The 17,824-nt window shown below is 44.4% G+C and overlaps 1 protein-coding gene across 1 annotated transcript in view; it reads right to left on the bottom strand.

The window, feature by feature from the left end:
• The window catches only part of grip1 (glutamate receptor interacting protein 1), a 111,905-nt gene extending 94,294 nt beyond the window's left edge, over positions 1–17,611 (bottom strand). The window contains exon 1 of the mRNA XM_079263343.1: positions 17,458–17,611. Coding sequence (XP_079119469.1) covers positions 17,458–17,512 — 55 coding nt within the window. The 5' untranslated portion in view covers positions 17,513–17,611. The remainder of the gene's footprint in view (positions 1–17,457) is intronic.
• Positions 17,612–17,824: the final 213 nt, after the last annotated feature.

Genomic DNA, 17,824 nt, shown 5'->3' with positions numbered 1-17,824 from the left:
CATCACATCCACACCGCATCCTGTCCACACCGCATCCTGTCCACACTGCATCCTGTCCACACCACATCCTGTCCACACCACATCCTGTCCACACCACATCCTGTCCAAACCGCATCCTGTCCACACCACATCCTGTCCACACCGCATCCTGTCCACACCGCATCACATCCACACCGCATCCTGTCCACACCGCATCACATCCACACCACATCCTGTCCACACCACATCCTGTCCACACCGCATCCTGTCCACACCGCATCACATCCACACCGCATCCTGTCCACACCGCATCACATCCACACCGCATCACATCCACACCGCATCCTGTCCACACCGCATCCTGTCCACACCGCATCCTGTCCACACCACATCACATCCACACCGCATCCTGTCCACACCGCATCCTGTCCACACTGCATCCTGTCCACACCACATCCTGTCCACACCACATCCTGTCCAAACCGCATCCTGTCCACACCACATCCTGTCCACACCGCATCCTGTCCACACCACATCACATCCACACCGCATCCTGTCCACACCGCATCACATCCACACCGCATCCTGTCCACACCGCATCCTGTCCACACCGCATCCTGTCCACACCACATCCTGTCCACACCGCATCCTGTCCACACCACATCCTGTCCACACCACATCCTGTCCACACCGCATCCTGTCCACACCGCATCCTGTCCACACCACATCACATCCACACCGCATCCTGTCCACACCACATCCTGTCCACACCACATCCTGTCCACACCACATCCTATCCACACCACATCCTGTCCACACCACATCCTGTCCACACCACATCCTGTCCACACCACATCACATCCACACCGCATCCTGTCCACACCGCATCCTGTCCACACCACATCCTGTCCACACCGCATCACATCCACACCGCATCCTGTCCACACCGCATCCTGTCCACACCGCTTCCTGTCCACACCGCATCCTGTCCACACCGCTTCCTGTCCACACCGCTTCCTGTCCACACCACATCCTGTCCACACCGCATCACATCCACACCGCATCCTGTCCACACCGCATCCTGTCCACACCGCTTCCTGTCCACACCGCATCCTGTCCACACCGCATCACATCCACACCGCATCCTGTCCACACCGCTTCCTGTCCACACCGCATCCTGTCCACACCACATCCTGTCCACACCGCTTCCTGTCCACACCGCTTCCTGTCCACACCGCATCCTGTCCACACCACATCCTGTCCACACCGCTTCCTGTCCACACCGCATCCTGTCCACACCACATCCTGTCCACAGCTCTGGTCTGGTCTGTCTGACATTTTTTTACAACCTTTATGGGTTATTTCCGAAGCAGATCTGCCAACCGAAGTCGCGCCGGTTCACAGTTTATATCGTGAACTTGGGGGTCATTCACACCCGGAAAGTCTGGGAGACTCGGATCTGTTGGGTCGATTTTTCAAACTGCGTTTAACTTAAGCAACCAAACCACCTGGACAACGTCACACAATGGCAACAGCTGTTCGCTTCTCCTGCACAAGCAGGAGGAGAACCCGGTTTCCCAGCTGTCCAGGACCGACACATCTGTACATCTGTACGCTGCCACCGCCTCCTTCAAGTCAACAGGAAACATGGAGCCACTCCACGCAGCTTTCTGTCCTGCAGCCGTTCAGAAGCCGACGGGTAACCCACCAATTGCTGCATTGCATCAAAAGTGACGGGTTGAATATCACTGCTACGGGACGAAATCTATTCAGTGCAGGATTTTCTTTTTTTCCTCTTTCTTTTCTTCCTCATTTTTGTGGACATGATACGTGTTTTTCCTCCCAGGCGCCGGCTTCGTCTTTCCAAACCTCAAGGAACGTCGTCTCCATCCCGGCGTCCATCAGCCAGAGATGTTTCAGCTGCTGGTTCTGCCTTTCAGGACGGAGAACGCAGCTCCGCACCAGGATTTAATTAAACTTTCAATTCAACTTTATTTGTATAGCGCCACTTCACAACAATGTTGTCACAGGACACTTTACATGCACATCATTTCAAGCCAATTCATATTATAGAATCCAACTGATTGCATCGAGTCATGACTTGGATCCAATCCCCCATCCTGAGAATGTACACGGCGACAGTGGGAAGAAAAAACTCCCCTTTAACAGGAAGATACAGCGAAGATACCCAAAAGGGTAAAACAACAGACAAGAGGGATGTGTTCTGGGTCTGGTTCTGTCTGATCCAAGTTACAAACTTGCTTATAATAGACCTTCAGATATATTAAGTCAGCTCTTTTTTTCCTTTTCACTGTAAATTAAAACGATCGCATTAATATAAGAACTAATAAAAGAAGGAGGGAGGTGAATGTGTCAACATGCGGGTCGGGTTGCGGGTTATACGTAAACGGGTCGGGTCTGATCCTCCTAACGGGTCTGGGATCAGTGCAGGACTCTGGTCTAGCAGAACATATGTTTTCTGAACACATGCTATTGGCCGTGTTGCATCGCTTCTTTCGTCTTCGTGCTTTACCGCAGTTGGCAGACGCCACTTTCTGATTGGTAGCTGGATTGTTGGTTTCCATGCCAACCGGGACCTCCGGCTTTCCAACAGCAAACAGCAGCCATGAGGCTGACATGTAGTTCTTCCTCTGCAGCCTCATCTTGCTGGGACGTCCACGCCTGGGAAGAAACGACCTTACGACCCCTCCCAGACTGATGGGCCGCTACAGCCGCATCTCTAACAGCTCGGTGCGGATGTCCTCCTGGGCATTGTGTTAACACACCTGACGGACTACTTCTCTAGGGCTGCCGGGGATCGCAGTGGATTCTACCGACTCCTCGTTTGGTTCAGTTTTTCTTTACTGAAGATTATTTTCAGACAAATTTTTCTGTATCATGATGGTGTAGCTTCGTCGTCGCGGCAACGTGACGTTTATGTTTACAACATGAATACATAAAACCAACAGAGACGATCCCAAGCTGAGCGGTAGAAGCCTGAACCTGACCTCTTTATGTAGACGGCTTCAATCACACGTCCGCCGTGTGTGTGTTAATAGCGGTTTAAGGCGGACTGACCGTGGCCTGCAGGGAAGCGTTTTGTCTCAGCTCTGAACCTCGGCGGGAGGGAGGGAGGAAAACAGTTATCAGGCGACTGCAGCAGCCAAACGCCGACTAGGACGCTTCTGGATAAAACAGCGCAGTGGAAACGCTCCGCTCTCATCCCTCTCTGCAGGTTTCAGAGTCAGGCCGCCGGCTGGACCATCGGAGGCACACTGAGACGCAAGAGTGTGTTTTAATAAGTGGGTTTTAGTTCGTGTGTCCGTGCTGGGTTTATCCAAGTAGAAAATGAGTGTGTGAGTGATGCCAGCAGCTTGCCAGTCTGTCCACCTGGATGCAGCCCAGAGCTCTGTGTGTTTGGCTGTACCAGATGAAGGACAGTCAAGCAGACTGTTTCCATTTGGGATTCAAGGAAAATCCGTTTATTCCGACAATACGGTGGAAAATGTTCCGTCCTGCAGTGTGACGATGAGCTGGACAAGAGGAGCAGAGGGACGTCGGACAAATAAGAGTCTTTTTGTTTTAAAGCGAAGCTGGAGCTCTACCTGGTCCAGGAGGATCTGTCTGCAGCCGGGAAGATGTCACCGTATGACCGCTGCGGCGCTCAATCACAGTCTGTCAGAGATAATATGGCTCCAAGGAGAATCAATCTCATGACCTTCCAGGTTTAATCAGACTGGCTGCCAGGAGCTACGTCTCTTCAGAAACTCCACTTTTCCAGTTCCACGTTAGACCCCAGTTTGCCTTCAGCTCCACCTGAACACTTCGAACGCCATCGCATCTTTCATCATCATCTTCTCAGCAGCAGCAGTGTGTGACTCTGTGATGGTCATGTGACCCTCCAGCTGGTCTACGGTGGTTTTCCAGCATTTCTATCCGTCCAGGAGGTTTACAGTCCAGACACAACATGTACTGTTTATTTAGAGACTCTAGATGGTAAATCCACCATTATTTATCACATCTTCATCTCCATCACTACCATGTTGCTTCCAGACTTCAAAAATGATGATGAAGACACTTCCTGTCAGACTTTCCACCAATCAGAGAGCTTAAACTGACGGTAACGTCCAATCAGGAGCAGCCAAAGATCAACAAGTGATGAGAAAAGCAGGAAAATAATGATCCTCTGTGCCTGGAATAAAGATGTGCGGATGAGAAAAGTTTCAGAGTTTCTTCTTCTGGTTGCTCTTTATGCTGCTTTATCTATTCATACATTCATTTTCCATCATTTTAGCCTCAGAATCTGACAGCATCACGTCTCCATGCTGGCTGGGATTAAAGAGTTCGGCTTCTACTTGCAGTTTTAAATGAAAAAATTGGACCAAAACAGCAAAACAAGTCTGGAAACTTTAAGGGGTTAAGGTCTTACGGGAGATGTTTGCAGGCAGCAGGAAGCAGCGATCCTAGCGTGTAGCATAGCAACATGACGGCAAGAAAAGTCATGTGTGAATGTATGAAAAACACTCAGAGCTCCGATCATTTCTGTTTTCTGATCAGACAAGGAGTCGTATGAAAGCAGAGACTCTGCTGATGACAGAGACGTCTGTCTCGTCCCTGTGGGTCAGAAACCCTGGGAGCTCACAACCACAACCTCACACCATGGTATTTCTATGTTTTGTTGTTAAAAGTTCAATTCCAGCTCTAAAAGACTGAAGGTCCTGCTGGTTTCCATGGAGATGAAGATCCAACTGGTTTCCATGGAGATGAAGGTCCTGCTGGTTTCCATGGAGATGAAGATCCTGCTGGTTTCCATGGAAATGAAAGTCCTGCTGGTTTCCATGGAGACGAGGATCCTGCTGTTTCCATTCCGGCTTCCTACAGAGACAACCTTTGTGGACCCTCGTGGTGGTTCTCAGGTGAACATTGGGTCTATCTCTGGATTCTCCTGACTCTGGCCATCGATAGAAGTGTCCATCATCATCATCATCATCATCATCAGCTGATGGCTTCCTGAGATGTTTACCTGGTGACACCTCTATCGAGGAGCAAGAATATGGAGCTAAAAAGCTAAATGCTGTTGGGGAGTTCCTGTTGGACGCGTGTCAACGTGTTTTTGGTTACGTATGTCGGCCGCACTGCGTGAAGAACTGCGCTGCCTCGTGATGCATCTGCATGCACGCAGTTAAACACACACACACACACACACATTTAAATGGATAAAGTCAAACACTGTCAGCAGTTTGTGCCTCAGAATCACTACAAGAGAGAGAGACATTGACACAAACAGAGAGCAAAGAGAGAGAGAGTCTTGGTAAAATGTGTCAGAAACGATAGGGATAATACATTAAGCTGAGCAAAATGGATGTAAACACACACACCACACACACACACTCAGGTTTGCTTCAGTAATCCCGAGCACAAAGACGAGCAGAGTTCTGACATCAGCACCTCTGAAAGGACATTCTGTGTGTTTTTAGTGTGTGTCTCTGCGGCGTGTGTGTGGCAGCAGTGACAGGAGTGTGTTACCGCTTGTGTTAAAGCCATTTTCTCTGCTTCTTAGTCAAAAAGCTTAAAGCGGCAGGATGATGTCATGCTCTGACACACACACACAGTGGTGGTAATGTTCCCAACATAACATCCTTGTGCGCTTTGCTGCTCAACTGCTCCCAGAGCTTTCAGTCGCATCACATGATGTTCAGCTTCCAGCGCTCCGTCCGGCTGGCGAGGAATTCCCATCAGGAACAGCTTTAGCTAAACATGAAACATTCCTCTCCTGACCTGCCGTCACCGGAAGACGAGGGAAAACGGAGCAGATATTCCATCTTTTTAAGCTGATTTTTCTACAGGAGGTCTTCCTGTGGAGATGCACATGGCTCAGATTCTCAGCGTGGCCTGCAGGCGTACAGGTGCTGCTCCCTTCTGGACTCGCCAGGTGAAAAATTGGGTCCCGACCTCAACGCCGGCCTCATTAGTAGAAAGTCGCAGTACGCGATCGACCTTCTAAAGAGAGACGACAACATTTGGTCCAAAGTCTTGTTTCTCCGCCTGTAAACTGATAAAAGTTATAAACGTTTACAGCTCTATTCTTCTACGACGCCTTCCTGTCGTAGATCGCACCAAGGAGCCGTTTCAGAAAAGAACGGGAGTTTTACGTCCAATCAGGAGAGTTAACCACGATATTTTTTTTACTGCGCGCTGGGTTAACCCTTTATAACCGTAGACCACCATCTAAATGACATGAATCTGCTGGGCGAGAACGACGGGAGGTCCTCGCCATGCAGGCACAGAAGCCACGCCCCCCGACGCCATGCGATGTGAACGTGTCATCCATCTTTTGGACGGCAGCGGGACGGATTTATGCCAAATGACCAGCGTCGCGTTTAAACCGTTACAGATAAATTATTTACTTCCTTTTAAACACAGATCCGAGTTCTGGTTCTGATCCTACAGAATAGGACCTGATCCACCCAGACCACAAAGATCTGATCCACCCAGACCACAAAGATCTGATCCACCCAGACCACTAGGATCTGATCCACCCAGACCACTAGGACCTGATCCACCCAGACCACTAGGACCTGATCCACCCAGACCACTAGGATCTGATCCACCCAGACCACTAGGACCTGATCCACCCAGACCACTAGGATCTGATCCACCCAGACCACAAAGATCTGATCCACCCAGACCACAAAGATCTGATCCACCCAGACCACTAGGATCTGATCCACCCAGACCACTAGGATCTGATCCACCCAGACCACTAGGATCTGATCCACCCAGACCACTAGGATCTGATCCACCCAGACCACTAGGATCTGATCCACCCAGACCACTAGGATCTGATCCACCCAGACCACTAGGACCTGATCCACCCAGACCACTAGGATCTGATCCACCCAGACCACAAAGATCTGATCCACCCAGACCACTAGGATCTGATCCACCCAGACCACTAGGATCTGATCCACCCAGACCACTAGGATCTGATCCACCCAGACCACTAGGACCTGATCCACCCAGACCACTAGGATCAGATCCACCCAGACCACTAGGATCTGATCCACCCAGACCACTAGGATCTGATCCACCCAGACCACTAGGATCTGATCCACCCAGACCACTAGGATCTGATCCACCCAGACCACTAGGACCTGATCCACCCAGACCACTAGGATCTGATCCACCCAGACCACAAAGATCTGATCCACCCAGACCACTAGGATCTGATCCACCCAGACCACTAGGATCTGATCCACCCAGACCACTAGGATCTGATCCACCCAGACCACTAGGACCTGATCCACCCAGACCACTAGGATCAGATCCACCCAGACCACTAGGATCTGATCCACCCAGACCACTAGGACCTGATCCACCCAGACCACTAGGATCTGATCCACCCAGACCACTAGGATCTGATCCACCCAGACCACTAGGATCTGATCCACCCAGACCACTAGGATCTGATCCACCCAGACCACTAGGACCTGATCCACCCAGACCACTAGGATCAGATCCACCCAGACCACAAAGATCTGATCCACCCAGACCACTATGATCTGATCCACCCAGACCACTAGGATCAGATCCACCCAGACCACAAAGATCTGATCCACCCAGACCACTATGATCTGATCCACCCAGACCACTAGGATCTGATCCACCCAGACCACTAGGATCTGATCCCCACTGGACTGGTTCTAGGGGAATGCATCCTTTAACAACAGTGTGAGGTAGGAGTGGAAAAATTAAATAAAAAAAATTGAGAATCAGGATTTTTTGCTTTCCAATTTCAACATTGATTTTTTTTTTTTTTTTGGTTAAATTTTTTTTTAAATAAATAAATAAAAATAATCCATGATAAGTTTTTCTAATCTTTATCATTTTTATGGATCTTTTTACTTGTCTTCTTGGCCATTGTAGCGGCAGATTGATGGTCTGGCTACTGTGGTGTTTTTTCCTGATAGAAACCAAGAAAAATGATGAACAAAACAAGTTTTATACATATTCTTTTTTGTTTTTAATCTATAAAAATCAGCTAAATCAAAGAATTGTGAGAATCGTAATTTAAATCAAATCGGCACCCAAAAAATCGGAATCGAATTGGGACAGAAGGATATTGTCACAGCCCTAAGCGTTGGTACTTCATTAAAAAGCAGTTTTAAAGCTGATGAGGAGCGACGACAGCTTCATCCTGTGAGGTTGATGGGTTCCACCTTCATGCAGGGACTGGGTGAAGAGAACCGAACTGGGGAAGAACAGAAACAGAAACTGGAAAACAGATTGGGTTTTTTTTATCCGTGAAAAGGTTGAATTCTAAATGTTGAAGATGATTTTCTGTGTGACATTTCAGTGGGGTTAAAAGCTGCCATCATTATCTGTTTTTCACACGTAATTATGACCCGATCATCCCAAACACCAGTTTCCCTCGTTTCAGCGCCGGCTTTTTCTCAACAGTCCTGATCCAAACTCAGGGGGGAAATTTGACTAATTAACATCCCAAATTTCTCTTCAACAACTGCAGCTGCCATTTTCTCTGCTTTGAATTGCATCTCCCGAGGTTCCTCCTTTCATTTGACTTGTGTTCAGATTTAATTCCTTGTCTTCTTACGGAGACGGAAGACTTGCCAGGCCCACCGAGACGAGGACTGACACCGAGCTGCACAAATAAACTTGATTCCAACATGTTTCTACAGGAGTATACAGTGGTACACTCTGTCTCTTAGCTTTGTTAATCAATTATTCACCTGTTATCTATTTTTACTTTCCTGCCTTTGGCGGGTTGCTGTTTTCTGTCGGAGAATTCTTTGTGTTTCACGTGCCGGTGTGTTTCCTGAAACCCTTCCTGAAGGAGCAGCAGTGCAGCTGAGAGGTGTACACAAACCGAGTATATCACCGTCCCTCCACGAGGACAGCCGACAGCTTTACAACGCAGCGCTAAATCAGCTCTGAAACACATCCTGGAGCTGGAAACTGATCACGTCTGCTGGACCAGAGCTGAAACTTTTCCAGCATCAGTTGATTTGTTGTGATTTTCTCCCAAAAATGTGAGAAGATTGAACATTTTCCACAAAGTTTGTTGCATTTTGGATTTTATTTCTGCAAACAATCCAGATGTGGGATGTGCGAAGGACTGGCAAACTGTCCAGGGTGTACCCTGCCTTTCACCCAAAGACTGCTGGGAAAGGCTCCAGCTTCCCCGCCACCCTTCATCTGATTAAGCGGTTAGGATGATGAATGAATGAATGAATCCAGATGTGAACAAATGACAAAAAACAAAGCTAATTTTCACTTTTGTTTGGCCAAAAACCTGCAAAAAGTTGGTATTTCTCTTTAAGAAATGACTGAAAACATGTGACTTCTTTAGCCAGTCTGCTAATCGATCATTCGACTGATGATGGCAGCTCAATGCTGGCTGACCGGGATATACCTCTGGATTATTAATGGCCAACCATCCTTTATAAATCACAGCTTTTACTACGAGCATCCAGCCTGTTTTATATCAGTCTCATTTCAGTGGGCTCAGTTTTGAATTTTAATGTGTTTATTAAGAGAAAAATAGCTTTTTTTTTAACACAATTAATTAGAAATGATCTGATTTCAATATCAAGAAAAACAAAGATAATAATAATTTTGCAGTACAAAGGCTTTTTTTTTATATTAAGGGAATGTGCTGAAGCAGGATAATCTGGGAACACTGAACGTCTTCATGCAGCTGATTAGAAACAACTTTCAGCTCAGATTGAGGTTGATACAAACACGACAATGCTAGATGTGACTGTTTAAAATGCTCCACAGCTAACTATGTATTAGCTCTGGCATGGCTAACGCTGCGCTGTGAAATAAAGGCTCACCTATAGAGTGCATATGAAAGATGGAAGGAGCGTCCAGCGGTTAAAAGTGAAGCCAAGTGTATAAAACTGCAGTTCCCCCTTCATCCACTAGGGGCTGCAAAACAGAGCAAATCCCCATAGACTCCCATGTTAAAAAGACCAACTTCACAGCAGAAATAAACATGTTTACAGCCTGGTTCAAAAATCCATTTTAGGTTTAATAGGTCAGGTTTACCTTCATGACAACTGTGGGGGGAGTGAATTTTTTTTCTAACTCGCCCGTTTAAACGTAATTTAATCCCGAAGTTCGGCATATTTAGGGGTGTGTCCTTTTGATTGACAGGTACCTGATCTCCTGCTTCAAGTCAGAAGAACATAGAACAACCGCGGTTTTTAGCCGGTTAACAACGTGACTTAGCTTTAGCCCGCTTACCTCCGTTAGCTGGTTAGCTCCTGTTATCTCCAGGTTAGCTCGGTTAGCTCTTAGCTACAGAAAACTCGGAGTTCGCTCGATGTCAATCATCCACCATGACGCTCACAGCCCCCCTCTCAGCTCCACCTCTTTGCCCATATTTGTATTTTCCGAGTGAGATGACATGTATGCCCCTGCCAAGATGGTGATGATAGGAACCGCCCACCGAGCTTCAATTCAGATCTTCAGAAACCTACAGGTGACGTCACGGAGGCTCTGCCCATCTTGTATATACAGTCTATGGGCTCAAGAAGCTGCAGTCATGGAGATTCCCACGTCTTCATGTGAGTCGCATTTTCCCGCAGTATCACGGCATTTTAGCTAGCAGAGTTTTCCAGAATTATCCGTGTCACATGGAGACAGACTGATCAGTTAGGATCCTTTACAGACATTTACCTGCGAATCAGGGACAGACTTCACATATGTTTAATAACTATGTTCAGCAGATCTGTCAGAAGATGGCGAACGAGGTGCAATAATCTTTCTGGATGTGTCACGTCAACATGGCTGCTGCTGTCAGTCATGGGACTGGACAAACGTCAAGAATCAACAAACTTTAAGGTCTGAACAGAAATCAGGGTTTTATAACACATCCATTATTTATTACCAGGATAATTCACAAAGCAAAGCCTGAAGGCATGCTGTGGTTGTTCTTCAGAGTGGGTTTTTGCCCCACTGACCTTTTACGGATGAATGAAATTATAGTTAGTGTTTAGAATCGCCTTTGTTGCATGTTGTGTTATGAGAACAGTAAAATATTTCATTTTTTTCCCTTTAATGCGGCCTTTCCTTTTACTGCATCGATTCATAAACATAAGAAAACATCTGATTTTCTAACCAAAAGTATCTGGAAGTTTTCTTTCATCCAGGTCAGCGAATAAAACAGAGGTTGAGTCGCGTCAGCAGGACTGGCGTTGAGAAACTAAAGGTTTATTTGCACCAGGAAAGTCTGCTAGACTCGCTACGATTGTCTACCACTTTTCCCTCGTTGTCGTCACGTCGGACCTCGAGCCATCCAACACGACAGAATGTTTCAGGCCATACCAAACCAAATGCAGGATGTTTGACCTGTACGGGGGGGCTGCTTTACAGTTAATCCACGCATCACGATGCAACAGCTGCTGATTGAGTTACGATTCGTAAAAGAACAATCTGGTTCTGAAAAAAAGACGCATTAAAATACCGAAAATACTTTAATAATGGAATCGTAGCGCCTGAATCATCATCAAACTGAATTGTGAGGTATTAAAGGTGGCGCACTCCTAAAACTATGGACCACTTCACTTCACGTGAAGTAGACCGAGACGCGAATGTAAATGCAGAGCAATCCGGATTAAAGACGCACGTCCCGAAAATGAAGTGGATTTTCCAGATTCATATTCAAATAAAAAAGAATCATATAATTAGATGTAAATATGTCACATATGTATTAATAAAAAAATGAATGAAATTAATTACATGCTTCATAATTAATTTCATCATATTAACCCTCAAAAGCAACATTTTTCAATTTAAATAGATTTCAGTGAATGAATAAATCATAGAAAATACAGACATTAATACTGTAAACTCTAGTTCTAACTATGTCTGGAAAATATGTTTCATTTTAAAACTGTAAGAGAAAAATAGAAAATATGGCAGGTCAAGTTAAAATGTCATGTTATGTACTTAGACTAACAGCTCCAGCTGAGCCCACAAGACGTTACGGTCATTTTATAAACTTTTCATCCACATCTTTACTAATAGACGTTAATATGTGACAGTAAACCAGGACGGATCAATCGGTGGCACCTTCAGGCTGGTCCTGCAGTGGAGGCGGTCGCCTCCTGTGTGTGCAGACCACCTGTCGGTACCTGCAGGTGTGTTGCAGTCCTGCAGCAGGAGCTCTGTCCAGCCAGAATACCTCATTTCTTTCTTTCACCTGCCAAACCCCACAGATTGAATTGGCTCGGTTTGCATTTATAATTCCATATATTTATCCTCGCCGCGGCCCGTTCTGCATGTTTAAGTGCTTGTTTTTACCCTGCAGGACTGGTTCAGTCACATGGATTGCTGAATAGACACTTATAGGGATAAAGATAATGATTTTATCTCTTTTCTTTTCATCTCTTTAAAGTCTGTGAAAAGAAAAAGCTCAACTTTTATCAGCTTTTTTCCCCCATTTTCTGTTTTCTGTCAGCTGAACTTCACATTCAGTTCCTGGATGAAGCGTTCTATTGTCAGACACCAGATATAAAATACTTAGAACTCATCCAGATTTTATTTAATTTAGTCCGAATGGCAGATTAATCAAAGTCTTTTTATATCAGCTGATAGAATAATCCTGGCGCAGCTCTAAATTTGGGTGCTAGTCGTCATCTTTAATGAAAGATTCATCACACGTTGCTCCACCAGACTGGTCTGATGGTGCAGAATCGTCTTTTCTGGACAAACTACACAGCTATTCCTGTTCCTCGGTGCAGGTTTGCAAACGCTAACCACACTGAAAGCATCCAGTTGTAGGAATTAAAGATTAACTCAGTTCAGTAAACAGGCCCTCTGCACCCAGCCAAGGTTTAAATACAGTGAGGTATTTGTGCCTCAAAGGCATCGTCTGCACATGGCGGACCACCCGGTGCATGAAGAGGAGGACGCGTCCCGCTTCCGTGACGACGGTGGTCTGCAGACTTCACAGCTTTTACATGCCAGCTATAAATGGTTTCCTGAATCCGACACCACAACCGCTCCTCGTAAAGCTGAGGTGAGCGATGACACGTCTGTTTTAGGTCTGACCGAGTCAACAAGTCGATCAATACGAGCCTCCATATGCCAGATTTATCAATAACGTGTTTTATTTACAGGAAAATGTAACAATGAAGAATTAAAACAGCAGAAAAGGTTTGAAAGCTGATCAATACGTTCTGATTCACAGTTGATTGAATCAAAAACATGCACTGCTACTGATCACAACACTGATAATTAAATAGTTAATGATCAATATTCTGATATTTAGCTTCAGCTGATAAAATATCTTCTTTTACCGGTTTTACAGCTCCTTACATCTGTTATTTAATTTCTGAATGCAAAATTATTTGAATTAATATTAAAATGACATCGTTATTGGGATTTTTGGTGTTTTTTTGGTCATAATTACAGATTGACATGAATGTGATGCAAAAACTGATAAAGAAAAAAGAAAATTACATTAATTTCTTTTTACTATTTAAATGCGATAATATTCATTCCATCTTACTAATAAATAAAATAAAATAAAATATTAATCAAATTTTAAAAGAAATCAAATAAAAATAAAAATATCAATAATAAATAAAAATAAATAAAAAATAGTCAAATAAATAGTGAAATAAATGAAAAAACTATTCAGTTTTTTCTTATATCAACGTCTCAATGCTTTTCTATTTATGTTGGTCAATGTTTTAATTTTTAACTAAAATAAAATAAATTAAATAAATATTCATCAAAATATTTTAATAAAATAAAAATATTAAAAATAAATAAAAATTAGTTAAATAAATAGTGAAATAAATGAAAAATCTATTAAGTTTTTTCTTTTAATCAGTGTCTCAATGCTTTTCTATTTAGGTTGATCAATGTATTAATTTAATACTAAAATATTTGCACCTCTAACGCAAGTTATTTTCACTATCTGCTCTATTGTCATTTGCATCAACACGTTGCACCATCGCCCGCAAAGAGAAGAAGATCAGCAAAAGTCATGTGACCGGATCAACATGGAGCTCGCCTTCTCCAGCAGGAAGCAGCTGAAGGAAGAGGGAGATTTTAAAAGCTTTCGCCTCCACCAGCAACTAAATACGCCAAATTAGCATAAAGCTAACTGTTTTCATTGCGTTACCATGGCAGCAGAACAGTCGATCCTGATCCAGCCTCTTTGCTACACAAGTGGATGTTGACATGCTTTCAAAGTCTTTTTGTCGCAGTAAACGCAGCTTATAAACTTTTAGTCCCGCTTTCCTGCCATGAACGCTACAGAGACCCGTTAACGTACAGTTCCACCAGAGGAGGAGAACCGCCACGGGAAGTTTGGGAAGACGTGGTTTCATCGAGGCTTTTTGATCCACGGCGGCCTCCGTAGCCGCAACAGGTAAAGTTAATGTGTCAGAATTAGATGGGAGTAATTCCGACACAATGTCTTTTATTTAACCTTTTCTGGCCTTTGTGTGTTTCTTTTTATCACACCAATTCATTTTATTTATATATCTGACTCTAATTACTCTATAATTCATTATTTGTTATTATTTATTGTGATTCATTTATTTTATATTATTATTTAGAAACTTTTTCATTTTTCCTTGTAATCACTTTGTTTTTATAACATTGTATTAAAAGGTATTAAAAAGGGGTTACGTGAGACATTAACATATATAGTGGCTTTATTGCCATGTGACATGTCTGAATTATTGTTGTGCAAAAGGTATTCATTGAAGATGAGCATTAGACGGTTGTGTTTTACCACAAAGTGATGGAACAGGTCTGAGAAACTGCATCAAATATTATAGACAAAGTGTGAATGCATTAAAATTCTTATATATAGATGCATAATCATCTTAGCCCAACAGGACTCAGAGGAGTAAAACCTCATCATAATTATTGCATTTAAAATCATATTTTACATCTTTCTCTGGAAATATTTTCAGGTGAGCTCCAAAAAACCGTCCAAAGCAACGCCCCTCGCTTCATCTGAGGTTTCCTCATCACATCATCCTGAGGATTCAAGTTAAATGTTGGTTTTTCCACATTTTAGCCCCAGAAACTCTCAACTCTCAGCAGAACACCGTTCCCTGTCCACCAAGAGAACCCACAGAACACATGGCAGACTCCCTGCAGCCACGCTCACTTTCCTCATTGGACATTTTAAGCATTTTAAGCCTCCATCATGCCAGTAAAGTCTCAAGCAAAAGCTGAAAACGTAGGTTATATTAATCTGCAGACTGGATTTATGAGAGAATATGTGAAGCATGAAGCGCAGCAGTCAGATTTACGTGAGTGAAGAAAGACAGAGTTGATTATCAGGAGGATTTCTGGCAAGCTGCTTGAAACGTGTACGCGGCTGCTGTTTGCTCTGATTGCAGCCACTTTGGTCACAGAACCATAAAACGCTCTGCATCAATCAGATCGCAGAGTTTCCAACAATATGTTGCACGTGCAACCACTTGTGCAGAGAAAATGAGTAAAAACACCAGGGTTTATAAAGTCAGCCTCACAAGAAGATGTAGAACTACGTCTCTAATGTTTTGATCATTTAAAATGGAGTTTATTTTGGACAATATGTTTGTATTTAATCTGATTATATATATATATAATCTGAAGACATATATCCCCCAAAGTGCATTCATATCATATCATATGAACTACTCTGTTTAAATGCAAGTGTATAAAAAAAGTGCACGCTACACACACACACACAAACATCCACACACACACACACTCCAATATACATGACTGGGAGGTGTCATGACAACTACGGGTGGGAAAATCAAATGGAAAAATCGAAAATCTGAATTTTTTTGCTTCACAACTTTAAAATCAATTTTTTGTTAAAAATTCTATTTTTTTTTCAAGTAAATAAAAATAATCCATTACAAACTTTTTGTCATTTTTATTGATTTTATTGATCTTTTTACTTGTCTTCTTGGGCATTACAGCAGCTGAATGATGATCTGGCCACTGTGTTGTTTTTTCCTAATGGAAATCAAGAAAAATGACGAACAAAAATAAGTTCTATACATTTTTTTGTTTTGTTTTGTTTTTAATCTACAAAAATCAGCAATATCAAAAAATTGTGAGAATCACAATTTAAATCGAATCGGGACAAAAGCATATCGTCACAGCCCTAATATCTATGATGCTTCCCTTGGCAAAGTAAATTTACCCTGCAGAACACAGAATACAGATACGGAAGAGTATTAGGGTCACTGAATAAATAAAATAATAAAATAAAAAAAAAATCTGTGAATTGTGACTTTAATCTCAGAATTCTGAGAATAAAGTCAGAATTCTGAGATTAAAGTCAGAATTTTGAGTAGCCACACAGCGCAAAATTACGCTGCATGGCTACCTTGCATTAGCTGCAATTCTGACTATTCTGAACTGAGGTTTACACACGATACACAGCTCAGTGGAAACACCTGCAAATTGCAATTGTTTTTTGTCAAAACTAACAAATTTTGCTTTCATTTTGCGAAAGAATGAAATGGGAACACAGCTCCTGAAACCCCAGCGTTAAACTTGTAGTCTTAACTTTAGTTAAACTTCTGAGATTAAAGTCAGAATTCTGACTTTTCTCACAGAATTATTATTTTATTTTTTTATTCAGTGGCTCTAATACTCTTCCGTATACAGAGAATAATTCTGCTTGCTTAAATACTGGACAACACACATAAAAAAAAAGAGAGAATCCCAATTTAAATCGAATCGGCACCAAAAATTCGGAATCGAATCGGGACAGAAGCATATCGTCACAGCCGTAATAAAAAAAAGTGCACGCTACACACACACACACACACTCCAACATACATGACTGGGAGGTGTCATGAAGACGTGAAAGGTGCCGCTACAAACTGCCCAAACCATCGTTTGGTCTTCCAGCGGCAGCAGAACTGAGGGGTCACGGATTTTACCTTAACACCGGAGCTACTGTCACCCTCCTGCAGCCCGGTGAAGGTGGCTGTCACACACACACACACACACACACACACACACACACACACAAGGGCAGACCCTCCGGTTGACCAGCCGCCGGTTAGCCTGTTAGCAGCCCGGCTAACTTCGCGGAGCCGCTCGGTAACCGGAGATCAGCTCGTTATCAGCGCACAACGTAAAGAAAAACCACCGTAACGTCACTATAAACCTCAGCCAGTGCGTCATATGAGCACGAGACAACACACACATGCGTAAGCGCGCGCACACAGACGTACACGCGCGCACAAGAAGGTATCAGTTTCCAACTTTCACCCGTTTAAAAGGCAGTCAACCGTCTGCGCGAGCGCTACCGGCGGCGCCAAACCACGCCGCGCGAGAGATTGCACCGCTGATAATTAGTACACACGCGCGCGCACAGACACATATACAGGTATGTATACACACACACAGACGCACACGCGCTCGCCGGTCGGCGTGAACCTGCCCGGATCGGTCCGGGTCTGGTCTTACCTCCCTCCTGGTCCGGTTGGAGACAGGCCGGGATGTTCTTCTTCCAGCCGGGCATGATGCACCTCAGGGCGGATAGGGAGTCCAGGGCGGCCCGCTAGCAGTCACACACCTCCAGCAGCAGCAGCAGCGGCGACAGCAACATGGCTAGTTAGCTTTAGCTTCAGCTGCTACACATCCCCCTGCTCCCAGTCTACCTCTCTCTACCACTTCTCTCACTCTCTCTCTCCCCCTGCTCCCAGTCTACCTCTCTCTACCACTTCTCTCTCTCTCGCTCTCTCCCCCTGCTCCCAGTCTACCTCTCTCTACCACTTCTCTCACTCTCTCTCTCCCCCTGCTCCCATCTACCTCTCTCTACCACTTCTCTCTC

The sequence above is a fragment of the Telmatherina bonti genome (genome assembly GCF_933228915.1).
Source record: "Telmatherina bonti genome assembly, chromosome: 23".
In the NCBI taxonomy this organism is placed as follows: Eukaryota; Metazoa; Chordata; class Actinopteri; order Atheriniformes; family Telmatherinidae; genus Telmatherina; species Telmatherina bonti.
Note: the sequence above shows the minus strand (reverse complement) of the source record. Positions and strands in the feature narration are given on the sequence as shown.